The sequence below is a fragment of the Triturus cristatus genome, chromosome 12, assembly GCF_964204655.1.
Source record: "Triturus cristatus chromosome 12, aTriCri1.1, whole genome shotgun sequence".
In the NCBI taxonomy this organism is placed as follows: Eukaryota; Metazoa; Chordata; class Amphibia; order Caudata; family Salamandridae; genus Triturus; species Triturus cristatus.
The window spans coordinates 88,511,329-88,532,904 of NC_140595.1; the positions used below are offsets into that span (position 1 = coordinate 88,511,329).

Below are 21,576 nucleotides of genomic sequence, written 5' to 3' on the forward strand. Positions count from 1 at the left end.
GATGATGTTATTTTAACATCCAACCCATGTTGGCCCATTTTGCATTCTTACCTTTGGGTTTGTGGCGCTCTTGTTAGACAATGGGAGAAATAGGTTCTCTGAGTCTTGGCCATCAGAAAAAGGGCAGAATGGACAGGTATGACAAAAAGTTGGTAGATCTGAACGGGCAGTGGCTTATCTGGAGAGGAAATTGATGTGGCCGAGTAACCATCTGTAGACAAAAAACAGATAAGAAGGGCCAAAATGCTGGCCAATAGATTTGGTCTATAATTATCAGTTTGCCACAAACTCATCTGCTTCATATTTTGCAGGTTCTCATTTAAAAAAACGGTTTCTTGGTCGAACGAATCAAAAAATTCTAAAAAAAAAACAAAAACAATAAAAAAAAATGCAGTGATGCCACTTGGTGTACATTGGAAGGCCCTTCGCAAAAGTTGACTGGTGACCTTTAAGTTGCTAATTGGCGTATTCGCATGTTAAACTGTTACTAATGAAGCATAATGTTTGCCCTGACACGGTTATAATTAAAAAAAAAAAAAAAAAAAACACGTTCACAAAATGTGCTGCATAATTTGCCTTTTCTGGCCACAATTTAGCGAACGCGCTACATAATTTGGTCCTCCCCTGCTGCATTATTCTCTTGGGCCTGCCTATATCTTGCAACAGTCTATAAACGGTCATGCTCAGCCGGGTACGATTGCCTACATTGCTATAAAGGTCATGGGGGGGGGGGGGGGGGGGGGGGGGGAGGGGGAAGAAATAAAAACACCCACACGTTCACAGCAACTTCATTGATTTTTTAAAAAATCCATTTTACATTCCATTCACCATTTCATAGCAACCACTTATCTACCACCCGCCCTCATTTAAGGTGGGGACAAGACATGCCCATATGCAACTGCTGTTTGCTGCCTCCACAAAACACCCAAGGGATTCCAAGAAACATAATGCTGAGCGCCAACTTCTTCTTCGAATATTTTATTGAGGAACAAAAAGGCACAGAACGGAACCTTATAAATATGTAACTCAGCAGCTAAAAACAACAATAAATCAACACTGCTCGGGCACAGCTGCTCAAGCAAATGGCACGTTTCCTATTATACAAGTAAAGTAATATACATCTCTGGATCCATATACAAATATTTACATACAATCATATCTTTATAGAAAGGTTAGATAATATAAAAACAAGACTTCATATGAATCAGACAACCAATAAAATAAATAAGATACAAACATTCAGTCGTGACTGCTCTCGGAACTAAAAATCCAATTCCTGGAACCAAGAGATGTAAATCTATAGCAGATGATGCCCAAAAGTGTTCGGGACAGCCACCCACAAATTAGTCGTTTGTTGTTACAAGGACCCCTTTCCCAGAAAATGTGCATTAGAACCCAGTCCCTTTCGGGTGGGCTCAAGGATCGCTTTGATCTGAGAGGTGGAATGGCTTGGTACTGGTTCTCCGGAAGTAACTGGACCCCCCTACAAGGACAGAAGCATGGTCTCCAGTTTGGTAGCATCAATGTGTAGTATTTACATCCTATTTGAGGACGAAAGCAGGGCAGATCACACATTACCAACCCACCAACATCCCTAGTCTTTCTATAAAAGATACACCTTCTTTGCCTAGTCGGCGTAGTCCAATATATCTCGCCACGGGTGCTACCATAATAACACTTTTGCAAATCATGAGAAAACTGCATCTAGAAGCAAGATGGGTGCCTTCATATGTCCCAGGATACATACCTTGGGGCTCCTCTGCAACCCAACACATTCCTCCTGGAATTGCATACTACTACAAATTAATAAACTGAATAGCAATAGCTTTATTTTACAATAGACCTCCTGCATACATTAGGCCATTACTTGTTGGCAAAGTTTGGCCAACCAACCATGATAGATCAACAGGCAAATGTAGATCAGAAGCCCTTCTACGTGTGACAAGCACTTTGGAAATTAAACGCTGTAGGTCGTATGGCTTAGAGTACAAAAATAATTATTTTCTTTTATTCCTACTATCCAGTTGAACTTTAGTGCTCATGGCGAGGATTTTTGATGCAAGCTTAATTTTATCAGAAATGAATGTAGACTTTGTTGGCAATTTCCTGCTTGCTTCATTTGAACACTTGGTTTATCAAAACTTCTAGGTTAGGCTTGCAGGTCTAGATTTTTCTTTCATCCCGGTTATATATGCGTGCGTTCAGTAATCCCTTCTTCAGAGCATAGATTTGTTTCTGTACTACATTTTGGATTGGATACACATTTCTGAAGCCAAGTGTCACAATGTTTATGACACAATCTTAGAATTTACAAAGCTCCAGCTACTGATATCTGTGCACTAGTTGTCGGACGGACGTCTTGGTTCCTAAGAGTTTGTGCTTCATTTTAGGGATCTAAGGCACGCCTCTGTAGCTTAGATTGACAATTTCTTCCCACTGTTGAAATCCACTATATTTACACCAAAGTCTCAGGAGCTCCTGGAGAAGGTCCCTGATTTTAGGTCTTAGTTTTGTGAACCTATATCCCATCTCCAACGAGTCACATCTGATGAATCACAAACTCTAGCAGCCACATTTCAAGTACTACGGACAGCTCAGCTTCTGTCCTCAGACATACAACGGGACTTCAAGTTTCCATTTGGTCCTTACAGGCTTTTCCAGGAGGAGCAACAGGACTCTAAAGTTAATCCCACAGAAGAACATATTGAAACTCGTGTGAGACATTATCAAGGTTTCCTCCTAAAAGATCAGTTTGTCTGTCAATATCATCACCCAGTCTATTAGGTTGACGACAGGAGTACATTTTAGGGCTCCCACAGCATCATGAGGGATTTATTGAATGTTGGGCCTAGACAACATCTGTTTGATTAGTCCAGATATTCCCACAGATGCACGTGGCCCCTACCGTAGAGAACAGGAGCTTGGTCAGACTGCTGTTTCCAAAGTGTTACAAGAGGCCTCAAGCACTTCATGGATGGGGAGGAGCAAACTTTTCAGTTCTGTGCAACAATCCTTTTTCTGAATCATGGTGTATAGGGAATGTCCGCTTAGAGAACAGATCAAGCCTTAGCATTTACTGGAGTCCCATGATGAATCCCTCAGGTACAAAGCCATTCCTCTCAACCAATCACAATGTGCCTGCCAGAACAATTCCACCTTGACGCATACATACACCCCATGTTTAAAACTTACTGACTAGGACTAAAGAGATTATGCGGTCTTGGTGTCAATTTTTAAGACGTTCTGGACTGACGACGCAACTCCTGGTGACAATTCCCTCATCCCATAACCTCTCAAGGACAGAGAGAAGAGATAAAACACCTTTGTGGATAAGAGCAAACATAATTTTCTGCTTGTCTGGGGCACAGTGCTGTGGAAACAGGCGGGCACTCCCACTGTGGGTCTGTGACATGTGGTCCTTTCTGGAGGTGGCGTGCTCCTTAGTATCAAGATTTTGAGCCAGCCTTCGTGCAAATCAAGCATTTCTCAAACAGTATAGAATTAAAACAATAGTATTCTAGAGACAGAGTCCAAATGTTCAATTCCCCCCCCCCCACACACAAAATTGCAAACAAGGCCTTTGAAATAGTTAACTGCCATCATCTGAAGCCATCTTTTTCCCTCTCTAGGAGCAATGTCCCGGCAGTGGTGCCTAAGAGGCAGATTTGCCCGCATCACTAAAATTTAGGAGTTAACTTTGGTGTCAGGGGCATCAGGCAAATGTCAGAAACAGTCCCTGGCTTTTCCAGCGCAGCCTTCATATCTTCCACCACCTCTTGGCAACAAGTTTGAACTCAGTAAGGGTCCGGCTGCTTTGGCAGATGGTGGTCTTGTCCAATATTCTTGCTGCACAGTGGATTTTCAGGATGGTTCTTTGGAAAAGGGCTATATTTGGGACACTTGGTCCAGGTGGGGTACAAGTCTGCAGCTTTAGCAAAGTTCAACGGGTGCGATGGCCGAGTCTCAGGAGGATGGCTGCCTTCCTGAGGGTGTTGGCAGGTTCCTACAGGTTGTTGGTATCCACGCCTGGGTTTGTGAAGGAATACTGGCTATTAGAGCCATTGGCTTGCAACTGTAGGAGAAGCAAAGAGAAGGGTTAAAATCAGGATCAGACACCAAAACCTCAGAATCAGTATCCATAGCCAGACATTAGATAACCCTGCCACTCCCAACGTATGATGGACATGCAGAGCTGGACTGCTGCGATGGACAGTGAACTCAAGGGAGTGTCTCTGAAAAGCCCACAAAGCCACAAGTTTGGACACAGCTAAGGCCCTTCTGTGTTCCCTTACTTCCCAACCCTCCGCCAAAGGATCCTGCTTATCGCTCTGCGGGAGCCATGCACACACGCCTGCCCTGCCTGAACGCTCTCAGCAGTGCACCTGCATTGTACCCAATGAGGTCAGGTGGTTAATGTTTAACTCTGAATTGCTTTTGCAAGATTTACTTTGAAGCAGTTCCAGCTGTATAATAAATAGCTCGGTATCAACCACAAACACTGCAGCCTGCGCAACTGAGAAGGTGCCCTGCCCGGTGGCGGCCATAGGTGTGCTCCACGCCAGCTAGGAACAGATGCCAGATCTCGGCATGAACCAGCAGAGTCCCACTGATAGCAGGTAGAGATGCCAGGTCTGGGAGAGAACCAGCAGAATCCCGTGAGTGACCTGCTGCTACCAGGGACAGATGTTGGCTTTGGTTAACCTTCTTCCACCTCTGGTACAAGAACAATTGAGGAAATGTCTCTTAGAATGTAGGCTGAAAGCCTAATTTACTATTTTGCCACACACCCTAGATTACCTCAGGGAAACCTACATGTTCCCAGAACATTTTAGAACTAAACCTGGGATAGCAAATTAGGAACCCAATGGCACTCATAATTGTATTTATTTTAACAGCACACAGAAATAAGAAAACTTAGGCCAGCTACAAGGGTCTAATGATGGCATTTGCTGGAACAAAAATAGAGGATAAAACTGGGACCAACAGGGGAAAACTGACAGGGAGGGAAGGACGGTGGACCTCGATTTTCTTTTTTTATTACGGACAAACAGATGACTCGGCCTCAGGTCCCTGCATGGTATCCCGGCTAGCAGCACCCCCTCTCCGCATGTTGCTAGAGAAGATCTAGCCAGCAGCCTAGCTGTAGAAGGAGTGAAAAGAACTATGTCAACCATAAAACTTCTTATCGACAGGCAAAAGGATTGAATGAGGCCCCTTTCTCTGCAGCAAGATTATAAAAACTTTTTCCATGGCTCTACTTCAGGACAAAAACCCATTAAGCTATGGACACAAGGGGAGGGTGATTCAGAGATATGTTGGCACTTGTTTTGCAACATCCGGGGGTCACATGGGATGCTAAGCCTTATCACCAGAGTTGCCCCTTGTCTCCATGTCGTCAGAGCAAGTTTCTAATCCTCAGCTTTCCCTTTTTAATTTCAAAGTGTCAAAACTGCAGCGCTCTCCGGCCCCACGCTGTCAAATGAAAGCCCAAGAAACATGGTGTCTGGATGACTTGGATAGGCTGGACACCCCCTACTTATGATAGGCCGGTAACCAAGTACAAAGAAATTACAAGAAGCGGGTACCCAAGAAATTCTATATTGTCCACAAGACCACCAAAAACCCCCATACATTCCAGATACCAACAAGACGCCCTCCCACCAAGGTCTGCAACGCTGTGGAGATTTGAAAAGCGGTGCTGGCCCGCATTTTGTGGGACAGCCCTTCCAGTAGGATCTGTGGAAAGGGGGACTGAGAAAATCTAGGGTTAAAAACAGGGTTGGCACCTCCCCCCAGTTAAAGTACAGTTTGTTTAAAGCTAAAAAATTGGAAGAGGATGGAAGATTGGAGGGGAGCAAGGGCTCAAAATTTAACCTAGCTGCTCCTAATGTAGGCTTCCGCAATGTCCTGCCCCAGAGACCTGGGATGCTGCAGAGCAAGGTACAAGTGCCAGAGGAGGACACATCAGCAAAGCCAAGGGGTCCTCCGACCATATCTTCCCTGTTCTTGGCCAGAGACCATGTTCAGTCATGCTTTGTGGGTTGTGAGGGAGTCTGGAGCACCTCAGGACTACCACAAAAGATTAGTTCCTTTATGGGTTTTTCCACATTACTTATCCTGTGTATCTTTTAAACCGGTCCTTAAAAGCTTATGCATGGATGCAACATGTGGTCAAAAAAAGAAAAAAAAAAAAAAAACTGAAACTTGGATTACCAAGGCATCAGTAATAGGTTTTCCCCAAGATGGCTTAGCATTTTCATCAACTTATCAGGCCCTCAATTTTTGACCGCTATTCGTCCGTTTTGAGATGAGGCAAATGACTAGAGACTATTCGGGGAATCTAAATAGTGCACTAGCCACTGATGTCCATCTAGTAACCCCACCCACTGCTCAAACTAATCAGGGAGAAGAAAAATGTACACTTTGTACAGTAACTTGTTTTTTCCAAAGTGTCAGAAGTCTGCACCCACTCAGCTGCCTGGACCTAGAAACGGATAACTATTGCCTTTTAATTGAATCTCTAAACAGAAATCTTTGCATCTTTCCTAGTGGAGACCAGGCTGTTCGCCAGCAGCCATCATCGGCAGGTCAAGTACTGGTGGCTAATCCTTGCATCCATCACAGCCAGGGCAGTCAGTAGAAGATGAAGTACCCACCACTGAAACTGCCCAGTAGTGCTGCCCCAAATATCTCCAGTCTCCTAGAGAAAAGTCCGGTCAAAGAAGGGGTGGTCTATTAATATAGTGATCAGTGTGTAGAAAGGTGGAGGGATTTGGGAGGAGGGTGAAAAGAGAAGGATGGGCGAAGGAAACAGAAGGAGAGAAGGGGGCTTGGGGAGTGGTGAAAGGCTGAGCACATTGAGGTATGGGCAGCTGGATTAACAGATCATCGCCTCCAGTACCCGCTATTTATTCAGCTGTTATTTTCGCACCAGTTGATGGCCGTGGTACTTTGGGTTAATAATTAATAAGTGGAAGGTTAAACAGTACATTAACGGTGGAGGAGAGCGATATCCTTCACCAAGTAAAAGCTAGCAGGGACCTTCTCCAGGTCCTTAGACGTTTCCGGGGGGGGGGGGGGGGGGGTACACAGCAACAGGGCAGACTTTAGCAATGGTGGAACCCAGTTCAACAGTCTTTGGCGCCCCTTCACCATGACCTCTTCGGATTCCCTCACTACCATCGGGTAAAAATATGCCCATCTCTACATAGACCTGCTCTTGCATACATTTTATTTGTTTTAAAGTGCTGGAAAAGACTTGTTTTACTAATCCACTCATCTATCCACATAAAATGCAGATCTGGTCTTTCCAGCAGGCATATTAACCCTCTGCGTTACTTTATGGAGAGTCAAAACTGCATCTAGGCAAAACTCAAATCTTTCTCTCCAGCAGGAGTATTAATCACAAAAGTTTTGACATTTTTATGGATGCCTGGAAGCTGGGTGCACAAGGAACTCTGCAGCAGGTGCTTTTAAATTGTAAGTTATTGCTAAACACAGCCGCCCCCCCCCCCAAAAAGAAGTCTGTGCCCCCTCCAGTTCAGCACCCACTGGTGCCACACTGCTCTAAAGCCAGCCCTGTACAGAGGCTCTTAGACAAGGATTGGACCAAGCGGAGTAACATCACTTCAGCCCATGCACAGGTGCATAAAAAAATAAAAATCCAGAAGGTTTAAAACAATAAATTACAAAGAACACTGTGAAAACAGTTGGACTACAGCTAGAAAGGTATTTGCAGGAAGCTAAGGCCACCAGTTAAATTATGCAAAATCCACAAAGATTATAACTTTACGACACGGTCAACTTCACACAACACATCTGACGGTTTGTTTTAAGGTCTAGCTTAACAGAACAGCAGTCTGCAAGAATCAAGGTTACCAATTCCTTAAAATATTTGTAGAATGGGTTCCTGCTCTGCCCACACATTATTTAACTCTCATCTCAGGTTACTGGCTCCTTGGTAAATCATTCCGCCATCAATGTAGTGCTTGCAATGCATTAGGGACCATTTTACATCTCAGAAGTATTCAGAACTATCACTTAATCTCCCAGCCCAAACATTTTGCAGAAATTATGCATCCCCCCCCCCCACCCCACTACAGCAGTTTAATGTTTGTCAGGATGCAACCAGTCCTGTGGTCTTTAACAAAGCTTGTTTATGGATTGATGTGACCTCGAAGGTCCATTTTCAACATCCACGTGAATGGGTGGCTCTGGATGGAGCCGACCATGGTGTCTTTTGCTATTGGCTTCTACGAGTGTCGTAGGAGGCAATCCTCAACTCGGACAGTATTCGCTGAAGCAGGGCTATCCAACTTAAGATATATTTTACAAGCAGTGTATCTAAATAGAACCCATTTACATAGTCAGTAGGTATCCTGAAAAGGAGGCTTGGAAATAACCCTTCTGTTGAAAAGACGAAGGATCCAGAGACAAAGCGCGCTCTGGAAAATTGTGTGCAATTGCAGACATGACGGAAACAAGAATACTACTGTGGATAAAAGCTTGCTTGCAGACTTGCACGATTAAAAAGAGACTCATTAGTAACAGGAACTGGAGTGAATTTAGAGCCAAGGGCTGCTGTGCAGCAGATTTCCTGGCGAGGGAGAAAAAAAACCAAACATTTTTTTTTTGGGGGGGGGGGGGGGCGGGCCCGGGGAGGGCGCACATGCGCTTCAAGCTCCCAAATTTTCCCAGGTTTATGGGCACGTAGCATATCCATACTTTTGCTTCGTAGTTTGGAGCTTGTAGTCCCAGTCAGTCCATTGTAAAATTAGGAATACAACTCAGAATATGCAAACACCGAGGCTGGATGAGCTATAGGTGCATGGATATGTGAAACATTGGAGGCCTACAGCTCCTGAAATGGGCAGTGAATAGATAAAGTCTGCCCTGATTGACCAGGGAGGGCTCCAGGATCCACTAGTGCGTCTTTTATGGTCATTGAGGCATCTTAGAATGACAAAGGGTTTGGTTATTAACGGGTCTCTAAAGATGGGCCTTTAGATGGTTTGCTGACAGTCATTGGTTAGAGGTTCCCTGTAATTAGGTTTTTGGTCAAGGTATACTTCTTACCTCATAGCTGCCTTTCTTCCCAGGCACTTCATACCGCGCGTGCGTCTGGTAAGCAGGATATTCATTCATGGGGTGATAAGACCCTCGCGAGGCGAAGATTTCCATCTCTCCTTTCTGACTTCGCCGACAAAACTTGAGGAGCTGTTGGAGAGACCAAGATGTCAGAGAAAAGGTAACATCAGGTGGAGGACACGGCAAGGAGGTTGGCAACATAAGAAGGTACTGTGAGTGATGCTCAGGGGAAGGCGTGACGGAAGGAACCATCTCTGCGTCATTGGGCAAGATTGGCTAGAATAAGGGGCTATACGGAGGGTCAAATCGACCATAAATTAAGTAGAGGAGGAAAAGAAGAATGGAGCTACAGTAGTTTTTTGCATACAAGTGAATGAATGGGGCGTCTAGAGAACAGGAAGCCGGACCCCCATCAAGGGTCTTGATAGGAAAGGAGGAAGTTGAAAAACATTGAAAAGGGAGTGCTGCCGTTTCCCGCTCATAGTAGCCTACCTTCGGGTCACAGGTCTATAACTTTCCCCTTGCTGGAAATAAATGGCTTTGGCGTATATGCCTTTACTATCGCACACTCCAACAGATTCATTCTGTCTTCTGGTACCTCATATCTACACCAATGACACGTTCAGTCTTGGTGGCAAGTTTTAGAACGTGATCATCCAATGAATCCAAAGTTGGAAGTTCAAGAGGAACCGGTGAAGCTTCTCAACCATTAAAGAGGCCATCAAGTGTACTAGGTCACACTTGTTCTTAAAGCCCAAGAAGTTGTCAAACAAAGAAATAACTATTATTGGTAAGTGGTAGACACCCAGAACTAGCAGGGAAAACTATTTATTCTAAATACTGGAGGTTGAGACCAGCGTGGGCTCAAGTACCTTCTTTATATCCTCTGCTGGGTAGACCCACAGCCATCCCGTGGCTTAAGCCTCGTTTGTCCTCTCCGACCCAAATGCCATTGGCCACCCTCTTCTACGGGATCTCAGGTACCTTCTCAAAACAGACCGTCGACCCTACACACACCGTCTAAACCCCACTCCACCATTCCAAATGTAATCAATCCACCTGCCAAGTGGCTCAGGCATGGTTATTGCAAGCTAAAAGCCCCCCCATTTCAACCCATTAGCCTTTTCTCTTCTCAAATTGCTTCGGTCCTTATTGGACCTCAGCAGGTCACCCCCACCTGTGGCAGACCTCTGCCCCACCACTATGGCTGCCAGCTCAGCTACATGGACCTCTTACCAAGACGAAGATGCATATGATAGCCAGAAGCACCAGGAAGCAGACCAGAACCAGCAGTGCTATTCCCCAGCCAGGCACAGGGCTCCCACCGGTCGTAGGGCTGGAGATTTCATTTCTGCTCGCTGGAAAGAAAATGGGGGGGGGAACAACGATTAATTATTTGCAGCGATTACTTCAGCCTGGGCAGTGTTAGCGCATGACTCATGTGCAGGATTTCTCATTCTTCTAAAGGAACCTGCCGGCATGTACCTAATATTCTACCCCAACCAGACGGAGAAAGAAACAAAACAATCAAATATGGCAAAGCACGGTCCAAGTTTAACCAACAGACTCAGTCACGGAGGGAGGGGGTATTGAACTGAAAACTCCTGTGCCAGAGTAGGACGAGTAAAGGGGTGACCCCCCCAACACCCTGACCTCCCAGTTGGTTGACCCCCATTAGGGTATTGGCTTAGAGCTGCAAGCACAGTTCTGGTATGAAGATAGTTTCAGGTCTGGTCTCTTCGAGATAGCGCTCTTAATCTCAGGATATCCCGGAGACAAACCGGTCTAGTGATGGGCAACACTTCACAAATTAGAAGCCATCTAAAATCTCAAAGACTGACACATTGTGACTACTGAAGTCTCTGTCCAATGAGTCGGCTAGGTCCAGTTTATACGAGTAACCTTCAGTGGCCAAGACACAATTGGCACGGCAAACACCCCACCAGGGTGCCAGCCTTGATAAACCCATGGACTCCTACTTGAATAAAAAAAAAACAAAAAAACTAAAAACAATAAAATACAAAAGCAGAAAAAAACAAGCATTGGCATAGCCAATAGGTCTCGCCTTTGGGACCATATAAGTGTTTAGCCATGCAACAGTTGCATAACTAAATACTTATAAGGTCCCAAAAGCGAGCCCTATTGGCTATGCAAAGCGGCCGCGAAAGTGAAAAGCGCTCGCCATCGCGATCACGATCAAACATCAAAGCGGCCGTGAAACCGAAAGTAATGGCGGTAAAGCGCGGCGGTAAAGTGCGGCGCGCGCACGCCCATGCACTGTGGCTCTAGGCCGGCCTGGTAGCACTTTTTGGAGCCCTCTCAATAAGTCTCGCCAGACCAGCGCATGCGCTGGGTCAGGCGAGACCTAAAAAGGGAGACTAAAAGAACAAACATAGGAAAGAAAGGCCACGCGTGGCTGCGTCACATTTCGGTCTCAGGACTGGGTCCTGGCAGGTAGACCTAAATTGAAGCACATCCTCACGCAGGTAACTAGGAAGTACACCCAGTCTAGACCTCACCTGTCACACTGTTGATCGGAGTGCCACCGATGGAGCCAGTTGGCTGCAGCTTGTCATTGAACAGGGATTCCGCTTCGGTTGGCGTTATGCCATTTCCTTTAAAGTTGAGCCGGTTGTCGGCGATCACAGAGCCAGACCTTGAAAGCAAAGAGTAGTTTAGATCCCCAGTATAGTCCTGCTCTCTCAGCACCATACACCCACAAATTAGCACAGCCCACACCCAGACTGAGCGTGTGCAGGGCCACCATAGCACCACCAGATTATATACACTCCCTGAAGACTGCTCTTTGGGGCTATCCAGCTCTCCCACAGCAACATCCCATCCCTCCACACAGCGGCATAATTCCTCCAAGTCAAGTCCATCCTCCTTTCAACAGACCATATGTACTGCTAAGCACGCGCATCACTGCCCCCACAAAAGTCAGGGTTTACTGTCACTGGCCAGATGGCTGTGAACTAGCTGTTGTGATGGATTAAAAGTATATAGCGCCTCGATATATAGCGCTTTATGCAAGTACTATGGCATTTTTTGTTTGTCAAAACAAGGGAGAGGGCAGAGCGGGTGTGAGGTGCCAAACAAGGAGGGTGACCCCCTGAGCAGCATTATGCGTTTGTAAAGCTGCATCTACCAAGGGGTTTCTTGGCGCTTCATAGCAGATGCTATATCATACTGCACCTCAGTGTTCAGCTTTAAGATGGAGATGCATCAGGTTTATGCACGTTAACACCAGCACTAGGGGGACACAACCTCTCAAACCACAAAATGTGGCAACATCAGTCCTAGTTATTGCCACGCTTTCCAAGGAGGTTCATTTTGGCACCAAAACAAAAAAAAAATAATCGACCTAGGAAGACAACAAAATTCCTGGACAGGCCTGTCAGGAGCCTAAAATTATTCAGATTTGCAACTAGCCAGAGACCCAGCGGTGCTACTGAGGTTTCCTCGTTACGCCCGTCTGTGTAAAGCACCTTTCGAGCTCGTGTACCCCACCTAACTAACCAAATGCACACCTCACGGAATAGCGCATGCGCACTGCAGTTGCGTTCTATACCTGAAGTCCAGCACGGTGACTCCCTCGTAGGTGTCTCGAGTCGAACAAGTATCGCAACCGTAGACGTCCTGGCACTGAAAAATAGACAGGACATTACCAACATGCCACAGAGTTCCCGGAAATGGCTACTGCTAGACAGAAGCAGACCCCCCCCCCCCCCCCAAACCTCTTTATTTTCAGTTTACTGGACACGACGGTGGCCCCGAATGTGGACATGTGAACTTACTGGCAGAATCCTTACTAGCATTTAATAGGCCTTGTCCTGCAAGTTTTAATCCCTAATCTAGTTAAAATGAACATTTCCAGTCCACAGGACAGCAGGACGACACAGATGTATGTAATGAAGACGTCTTTTAAAATGTCAACCACATTAGAGTGGAGGAGAAATTATCCTAGTATTGGCATAGCCTTCCTTATTACCCATGACCTATAAAAAAAAAAACAAATGTAAAGTCAATTTATTACATGTACTCTTAAATGTATCTAACTGTACTCTAGTGGCCTTCAGCCCCCCTGTCCTGCTCTTTAGCCCTAAACCCTTAATACTCCAAACTACCCCTCAATACTATATATTCCTTCCATAAATCTTCAGAGGCCCTCAGCAGGGCCAGCTGTAGGGCGGTGCGACTGTTGCAGCCACACCTCGTGCGGACTTCTGGGGTAATGGTGGGGGGGCTGGGCTTAGAAATAACTAATGGGTTTCAAAGTAAAAGCACCCACTGCAGAGTTCCTTGTGTGGCAGACAGTTCTCAGGCAACAATAAAAATGTCAAGATAACTCTGGTAATTATACGCCTGCTGGAGAGAGATTAAGTTTTGTCTAGTGGCAGTTCGGATATACCTGCTGCAAAGAACTTATACTGTGCAGATCACAGAACTGTATTTTATGTAGATAATTCCGTGGTTACTGCTTTTGTCACAGAGATCCTTTTGTTACTTGTAGTTCATAAATTACAATCCTAATATAGCACAGTGACCTATGAACTGTCAAAGAGCGACATGCAAACTGCGAGGCATAGGGTTGGAACCATATGTTTTTCCGCCCAGTCTTTCATTATCCTATTGTTGCTAAGGAGGGTTAGTTTTGATAGGAATACATTCTTATTAAAGCCAAAACTCAACCACTGTGGTACATTTTGAATCCAGAGTTTGTGCTTCTCCAGACCAAACACTCTGAAAATATACTGCCTGCTAATATGGATGACATGGGATTCCTACATCTGGTAATCCTCCTTGTCTTATGTACAATTTCCAATATACTTATTTAAACACGTATGATTCGTGGTCTGTGTGTGATGGAAAGTGCTCCGATACATTACACTGGTATGAGTAGCGCTATAAAACAAATGAAATGCATGTGAGAGGGGCTATGGATAGAGATGGGGCACTGTAAGAGGGTGGTAGTCAGGGAATCCATAGAAAAGGAGGTCATGGGGGGCAAAAAGATTGTTGCAACAGGTGCCTTCAGTGTTAAAGCCAGCCCTGGACCTTTCTTAAGTCTCCCCTCCCCCCAAAAACACATCCACTTAGACTCTTTCCTGAACCCTAAAACCCCTTCATATGCTTAAAAACGACTCTTTTCCAAGTAGCCTTTACTTCCTCTAATTGCCAACTTTCATTGAACCATACAAAAATATTTATGATTTCAATACTCTCAAAACGCGTGCTAAAAAAAAAAAAAAGCCAAAATAAAATCAGCACAACAAAAACACCCTCCTTAATGCTACCCATCCCTACACAAGCCTTTCTACCCCTTAACACTACCCTTCCTTAATACTAAAAGCCATGCTTCCTTGCCCCCACTGCCAGTAGACTTGCGCCCAAAAGACCCAACATTTAATTCATTTTTAGCCACAACTTTGTTGTTTTTTTTTTAAGGATACATTTTTGCAACAATTTTCAGTCCCTCATATTTTTTTTAATTGAAAGCCCAGGAATAAAGCAAGCAAATACAATTTTCTAGCTGTGAAAATGAAATGGATGACCCTGGGTAGTAGCTGGACGGGATCCGTCGCATTCTTCTGCTGGCACTGCGCGAGCTTCACTTTCCAGGTTCTTTGCTTGGCCTCGTAAAGCTTTGGCTTGTAGTTGCATCTGCTGTGGTTTTGAAAAGCTTTCTTGCCAAATGTGCTTGCAACACCATGCTTTCTAAGGTCTGGCAGCCTTGCTAACTTCAGTCCCTCAAATGGATGCTTTGCCTGTGTAGGATCCTGAACAATTCTGTTTGCTCTTTGTTGGTAATTATAGAAGTGGGTCAGGTGTTCGCGCCAGACCTAGTATTGGTGGGCGCCAGTCAGTGCAACCCCTAAAAGATTTAATGCGGCACTCTGAGTTGGCCTTGGCTGTCAGTGACTGCCTTCTGGTGTTTGCTAGCCGAGAGGTTTGCTGTGCGCTGGGAAAAAAACATTAGCATTGAGCTTTTTCCAATATTAGTTCCTTCAAAGCGCTAAGAGGTACAGATCGAAAGGCGGAAAGATAGGACAAAAGGGGTGGGAGGAGGATCTCTGTAGTTGGGTTGGTCTCCCTAGCTGGATAAGTGATGCATGGAGGACAGCCTGGGCATGGCATCCAACTAGGAGCTAGGGAATAAGTAGGAAAGGCAATTGGTGGAGATGGCGGGCGGGTGCTCAGGGGACAGCATGATTGAGGGGTAGGTGAACAGAATCAGGCGTGAGTGGGATACATAGGTAGGGTTCGTTGGTTGGAAGATAGAGAACAGGAACCTGGTGCCATGAAAATTGGTACATTCACCAGTGGGGAGGGGAGGCATGCAGTTGTCCGTTTGGGAGAGGAACAGTCAGTACTCACTGCCGGGGTACTCCCTCCATGTGCGTCACAGCTCAGTTCAAATACTACTATCCACCACTGGTTCCAAGTGCTGAAAGTGATTTTGGCACAGCAGCAGTTGGGATTTTTGTTTTATGGGTTGTATTACTGAACATTAAACAACATTTTTATCAGGACCATCTAGAGATAAAAGTAGTTCAGTTTGCTTCCTCTCCCAATCCGGTGTGGTAAACAAGGAGGGCTCCTAAAAGCTCCTTTGTTGAGTTTCCGGTTTAGTTCAGGCTAACATGACCCAATGTACTTCCAGTTCGCCGCAACACTATTGCGACAGATGTCTTTGGAGAAGTGCGTTGGCCCTAGTTCACGCTTCTTTCTCCAGCCCAGTATCCATAGTCAATCGCCACAAGACACAACTATTAGAGCTTGGCAAAGATACATCTGAAATCAATTACGTGGATTGAACCTTTTTCCTGTACACCTTATCCCCACAAGTTCTCATGAGAAACCAAGTTTACTATTCCCTTTTCTTTAAAATTCTGACAAGTTTTACTGAAATCTAGGTATTTTACCTTCAAATCGACTTGCTACACAAGAATCTAGGGGTCATATGTATCAAACCCTTCTCCCGTTCGCAAACGTGCCGATTCTCAGAATCGGCCCGTTTGCGAACGGGAAAAGGCCTTTTGGGATGCAAAAGGCCATCGCAAATTTGTGATTCTCCATTTTGCGATTGCATTTAAGGAATTGCAAATTGCGATTCCTTAAATGCGATGTAACAAGCACCCAAGTTGTGCGATTTCTCCTTAAGAAATCGCAAATTACCACCAACTTCAAGTTGGTGGTAATTTGCGATTTCTTTGAAAGAAGCACTTTGGCATTTTTCAAAGTGCCCTGTGGTGCACATTATGTGAGCCACATGCGCACACATGCTCATTTCAGGGGTGCATCAGGGTGTCCTTATGACACCCTTGCAATTCTCAATTTGCGATTCTCTAATTGCAAATCGCTAATTGATAAGGTCTTCCCATTCATTCCTATGGGCCACCTGGCCCATAGAAATGAATGGGAAGGTATTCATTAATTGCGATTCGCAATTTGCTAGTCGCAATTAAGGAATGCCAAAGAATCGCTAACCATTTGCGAATGTTTACTTTCATCTCGTTTGAGATTCCCAAATAGCGATTCTCAAAAAAAAAAAATTAAAAAAAAGCTATTTGAGAATCGCAAATAGAGAATTTGCTACATATGCCCCCAGATCACTTAAAACCATTTTCAGAATCTGCAAGTTAGCAGCATATTTTGGCCGGAAAAAAATTGCATGGTGTAAAAAGCGAACTAGAAAATAAAAAGGAAAAAAAAAAAAGTTTAAAAAAAATTAAAACTCCACCAAAAAAAAAAAGTGGCACAATGAAAATTGCCACAAGGCTACCATCTTCAAAACTAATTCACACATAAGCAAATTTTTGTACTGCATGACAAAGCAGACAAATGAACGTTTTCTGGTGCCAAAAAATACAAAGATCTAGGTGTATCCTGTAACAAAGTACGTGTTTGCACTTACACAACATGCAAACAATTGTTTTCTTCCCATGATGCACGTAATGTGGGATCGCTAGATTAGGTGTCACCCAGCGGGCATCGTAGGACATTAGGATGAGGCTATCACTGTACGACTGGCTAGAATACTGAACTGTCAATTTAAGCCTGCTAAACACTATGTGGTCATGACAAGTAAAACCAGGTCCCCAGGACATTGGTCCTTGAATACTTCCATCACGGAATTAAACAGCAGAAATAACTCTGGCAAGTTTCAGGAAATGGCCTACTTCAACTAGTGACACTGATGCAGGGGGCTTCAGAGTCAAGGCCTCTGGCCAACAGAGGTGGACCAGACAGGCTGGGCTGTGGGATGGTGGCACAGGCAATACAGTTTGTAGGTTTTAAAATTCTGGCAGGAGCAGGGGCGGGGGCAGCCCCCCCCCCAAAGAAAGCATCTCTTTTAGTCACCCACCCATACCCGGTGCAAAGTATTTCCAAAGTGGTGCTGGTGTTGAGAAACAAAGGTTGGTGGAGTTCTTGTTTAGTGGTCATATTTTGCAGGGTAGGTTTATGGTTGGATAGAAGGAAAGGTAAACACCTTGGCATCAGACATTCCACAAAGACAGGCTAAATCTGGGTTGGATTATTTTTTACCCCAATTATAGGCAGTGAACCTCTGGTGAGCACACTGTTGGGGGTGGGCACTTTGGCCACGATCCCTAGACCTACAGCAATCATTTTGCTTGGCTGCGAGTTCCTATCTTTGCAATAGGAAGCTTTCCAGCTGATGGATGCTCGAAACCGAAACCTATTTATCCACCCACATCAAGTTACTGGAAGACCCACCAACATCTGATCTATACCATGCCTGTAAAGAACAAAAGAGAACCATTTATCTAACCAACAAGTACAATATACAAAGTGAGGGATGCCAGGAGATACTGTGCAATTGTAGATGGAGACTTCTTTGGCACACTTTCAGACCTTAAATCTGCCATACATCATTGCTTAAATACTTAAAAATAAGAATTTAGGCTTCTTACCACGTTTTTCACTTTTGTCACCATGTCCTTGTAGGCTTGCGAGTTGGGGTCATTCAAGTCATTACTAAACAGTGGATCTGTCATGCGAAAACTTAAGTAGATCACTTTGGCTGGTGACTGCGTTGTGGAGGTTGTTGTGGAGGTTGTTGGCGTGGCTGTTGAGGAGGACTGTGAAACATGGCTAGAAGAGCTTGCTGGTTTTGTGCTGGAAATTGATGCATCTGTAGGCTTTGAAGTGCTTGGAGTTTTGTTAGTAGTGTCACTGGGTGTTCCCTTCGCAGTTGATGTTCCTGTGGAAGGGGTGGTCGAAGAGGAAGAAGCTGTGGATATGGTGGAATGGCCGGCTGGGGGCAAGGCAGTCCCTGTGGCCTGACTGGAAGTTCCTGTGGGATGGGTGGTTGAAGAGGAAGAGGCTGTGGATATGGTGGAATGGCTGGCTGGGGGTAATACAGTCCCTGTGGCCGGACTGGAAGTTCCTGTGAGAGCGGTGCCTGGAGAGACGGTCTCTGTTGTGGATCCTGTGCCTAATGTCCCAGTAGATGTTGGTCCTTCTGTAGCAACGCTGGCAGCAGAAGTCGGGGAGGTTTCATGGGTTGTAAAAGGACTGAAAGAATGAGCAGTAGTGGAGGACCCTGTGGGATGCGCAGTGGTCGCAGAATCGGTGGGAACTGAATCCTCCGTCTTAGGGACTGACCCGGAGGTGGTGATCATGGACACCTGGGAGCTAAGCGTCATGGTGCTGGAGGTCACAGGAGCAGCTGTGGTGGCGGTATCCTGGGGTGTAATCTGTGTCACTGTATTAAACAGAGAAAACAAGGTACATTCAGATCAGCAAGCTGTGTGAGATTACACGACTGAAGACCAATGGTTTACATCAAAAAATACAAAGCTAGATTCCCAGCTGCACAGAAGAGTAAATTCATATTTACATGCAAGCAATGATGAATGAGGTACCCCTGCATCATGGGTGTGGGATGATGCACACCGAGACGCAGGTGTACAGCAAGGAGTGAGTTTGATCTCGAAGGAGCAGATCTGCACATTCAGTTGCTGGGTGTGAGAATGGTGTACTCACACCAAGGCCCAGGCAGGAGAATGGCTCATGTCTATTCTAAGGTGTCAGAAATGAGTACTCGCAATAAAATCCAAACATGATAATAGATCATTCATGCCAATTCCTAGCTGTGAGAGGTGCATACTCACACCAAACTAGACTTGAGAAAGAATCCCACATGCTCAGTGGCGTAACAAAACTTGAGGGAGGTCCCCTTGCAAAGTTTCTAGAGCTCGGGGGCTTATGTTACACCACTGTTCGTTAGTTACTATGTGGGAAAAGTCGCTACTCAAACGAAAGCTTGAGAACTGAAAATTAAACATTCATAACCAGTCCCAGGTGTAGGAATCCATGTGTGCCTCAAGTACAGTCTAATCAAGTTCAGGGTCACGTCTGTATCATCGGCTTACAGTGTCTCAGATGTGAGATACGTATTCAGACAGTACCCTCAACTAGGTCCGAGTGCACATGTTGGTCAGTCCTGGTTTGGGACCTTGGTGTATCTAGGTGTTAGCTGGTCACCATCAGTGAATTCCTTGGTTAACCCCTACCCCAGTCCCAGATTCAAGGCATGCAGTCTCACCATTGACTTCAGATGTCTCCAAGTCGAATACTGGGCTATTCGTAGCATTGGCCACCGCCTCCTGCACAGCCGCAAGGGTAATGTTGTCCGATGAAGAAAAGTTGAGAACGGTGTGTGCAATGATGGACCCATTGCTGGAAGGCAAAACATCAGTGTAAGCAGTCACCAGACACGACCCCCAGGACATGCACACCAGATCATGTACACAGAGCACTCCCACAGAACACTGGAAACATCTTGGTCCCTAGCAGTGTATCTTCAGACGTGGTGACCAACTGACATATGGTTGTTAAGCGGACAGGTGCAGAGTTTGCACAAATGGACGCAGAATGCATGCTCATACACACACCCGCAAAGGGCATGCCACACAATAGGTATTGACATGCGGGAGGGCGAGCATGCACCAACATGCATTGAGAAGGGCATGCAGACTCATGAAATTGAATAAAAACTAAAGAAAGGCCCTGGCTTTTTTTCAGACTACGAATCAGATAATGGTGGGCGGCCGGCATGCCAGAGTGACACAAAGCTCCCAGGAACTCAGACTGTGGCCAAGTCAGAACAGAAAAGTATAAATGAATGGTTCTCAGAGCTTGCCCCACAAAGATATGCTAACCAACCACATCGCAGGACTCTACTGGGAATGTATGGCAATTGCACCTTTAAACATACTTCTGTGGCAATTTATACGTTAAAAGGGTAGTTCCGAAAGGGTCTCATGAAATAGTCAGTTTAGCCTAATCATTGCTCATCTGAGTGTTCATAAGTGCCAACTTCCCACGCGCGCCACATTCTGCAGCACCATTTCTGGACACCACCAACATCAACGCTCATCACACTCACGACTGGTCACCATCACTCCTTACCTGAACCCTACCACGTCCACACCACGGTAGGCAGATGCTGTAGGACAACCACTGCAGTTGTAGAAATGGTCACACTGTTGATATGTAGAAAAACAAAGATCTAGTGAGGTTTATTACTGGCGAGAGACCCATTTCTTAAAACTCAAGACAGTTTAAACAACATTTACAAAAAAGAAATAGATATCACAATTGTGTGTCTCTGGCTGCCAGTGCCAGAACCATAGCTCCAACAAACCTGAGATTATTGCAACCGTCTATTTTCCCAAAATAAATGTACTGAAAGCCCCATAACTGAGAAGCTACAAATCCCTGGGGTTCTGAATGACACCACAAACCACTCAAGCCTCGCTCAGTCTATTTGAGGTCACTCAAATACCCTTGGTGAAAAACAGCCCCAAAATTCGAGTTTCACCCACGTTGTCTATTTGAATCACTCAAAATACATGCCTGTACGTCCCTGCAGAGATGAGAATATATAAAATCTACTGGCGGTCGCCACTAGATAGTTATAGTTAGGACCGAGTTCCCATAGGAAATCTGAAAATTCGATTTTGAATAACTTTGGCACCGGTTGACTTATCTTCGTGAAATTTTCAAAACTAATGGGGCACTCCGCTCAGCTCCTACCCTGAAAGTCTTGGGGTGATTCGTCAAGCAGGGGCTGAGAAAAAAGGGGGGGTCCCAAAACGAGTTTTCCCCCATAGGACCTTTAGTCGAAGGTACAGCCCGAACGGCTGAACAGAAATACTTGAAATTTGGCAAAGAGGTAGTCCTCCGGTCAGGCATGTGCCTTTTGTATATATATATATATATATATATATATATATATATATATATATACACACATACATACACACACACACACACACACACACACACAAGTCACCCATTTGTAGGTGGCCTAGAATAATCATCATTCAGGACATCATCCAGGGTGCCCCACTGACACCATTCTCACAAGCCTGCCAATATTCCTCATAACCGATTACTGTTCAAGTCCTTAAAAGCATGTTTGCGCCCAGTAGTAAATGCCAACTAGTAGAACGT

The 21,576-nt window shown here is 45.2% G+C and overlaps 1 protein-coding gene across 1 annotated transcript in view; it reads right to left on the reverse strand.

Annotated features, from left to right (window-relative positions):
* Window positions 1-962: 962 nt before the first annotated feature.
* Window positions 963-21,576, reverse strand: part of MUC1 (mucin 1, cell surface associated) — a 39,383-nt gene continuing 18,769 nt past the window's right edge. Inside the window, exons 3-10 of the mRNA XM_085639264.1 lie at window positions 20,530-20,603; window positions 19,664-19,797; window positions 18,027-18,820; window positions 12,659-12,732; window positions 11,607-11,743; window positions 10,324-10,445; window positions 9,076-9,216; window positions 963-4,072 (exon numbers count right to left, since the gene is read on the reverse strand). Coding sequence (XP_085495390.1) covers window positions 4,004-4,072; window positions 9,076-9,216; window positions 10,324-10,445; window positions 11,607-11,743; window positions 12,659-12,732; window positions 18,027-18,820; window positions 19,664-19,797; window positions 20,530-20,603 — 1,545 coding nt within the window. The 3' untranslated portion in view covers window positions 963-4,003. The remainder of the gene's footprint in view (window positions 4,073-9,075; window positions 9,217-10,323; window positions 10,446-11,606; window positions 11,744-12,658; window positions 12,733-18,026; window positions 18,821-19,663; window positions 19,798-20,529; window positions 20,604-21,576) is intronic.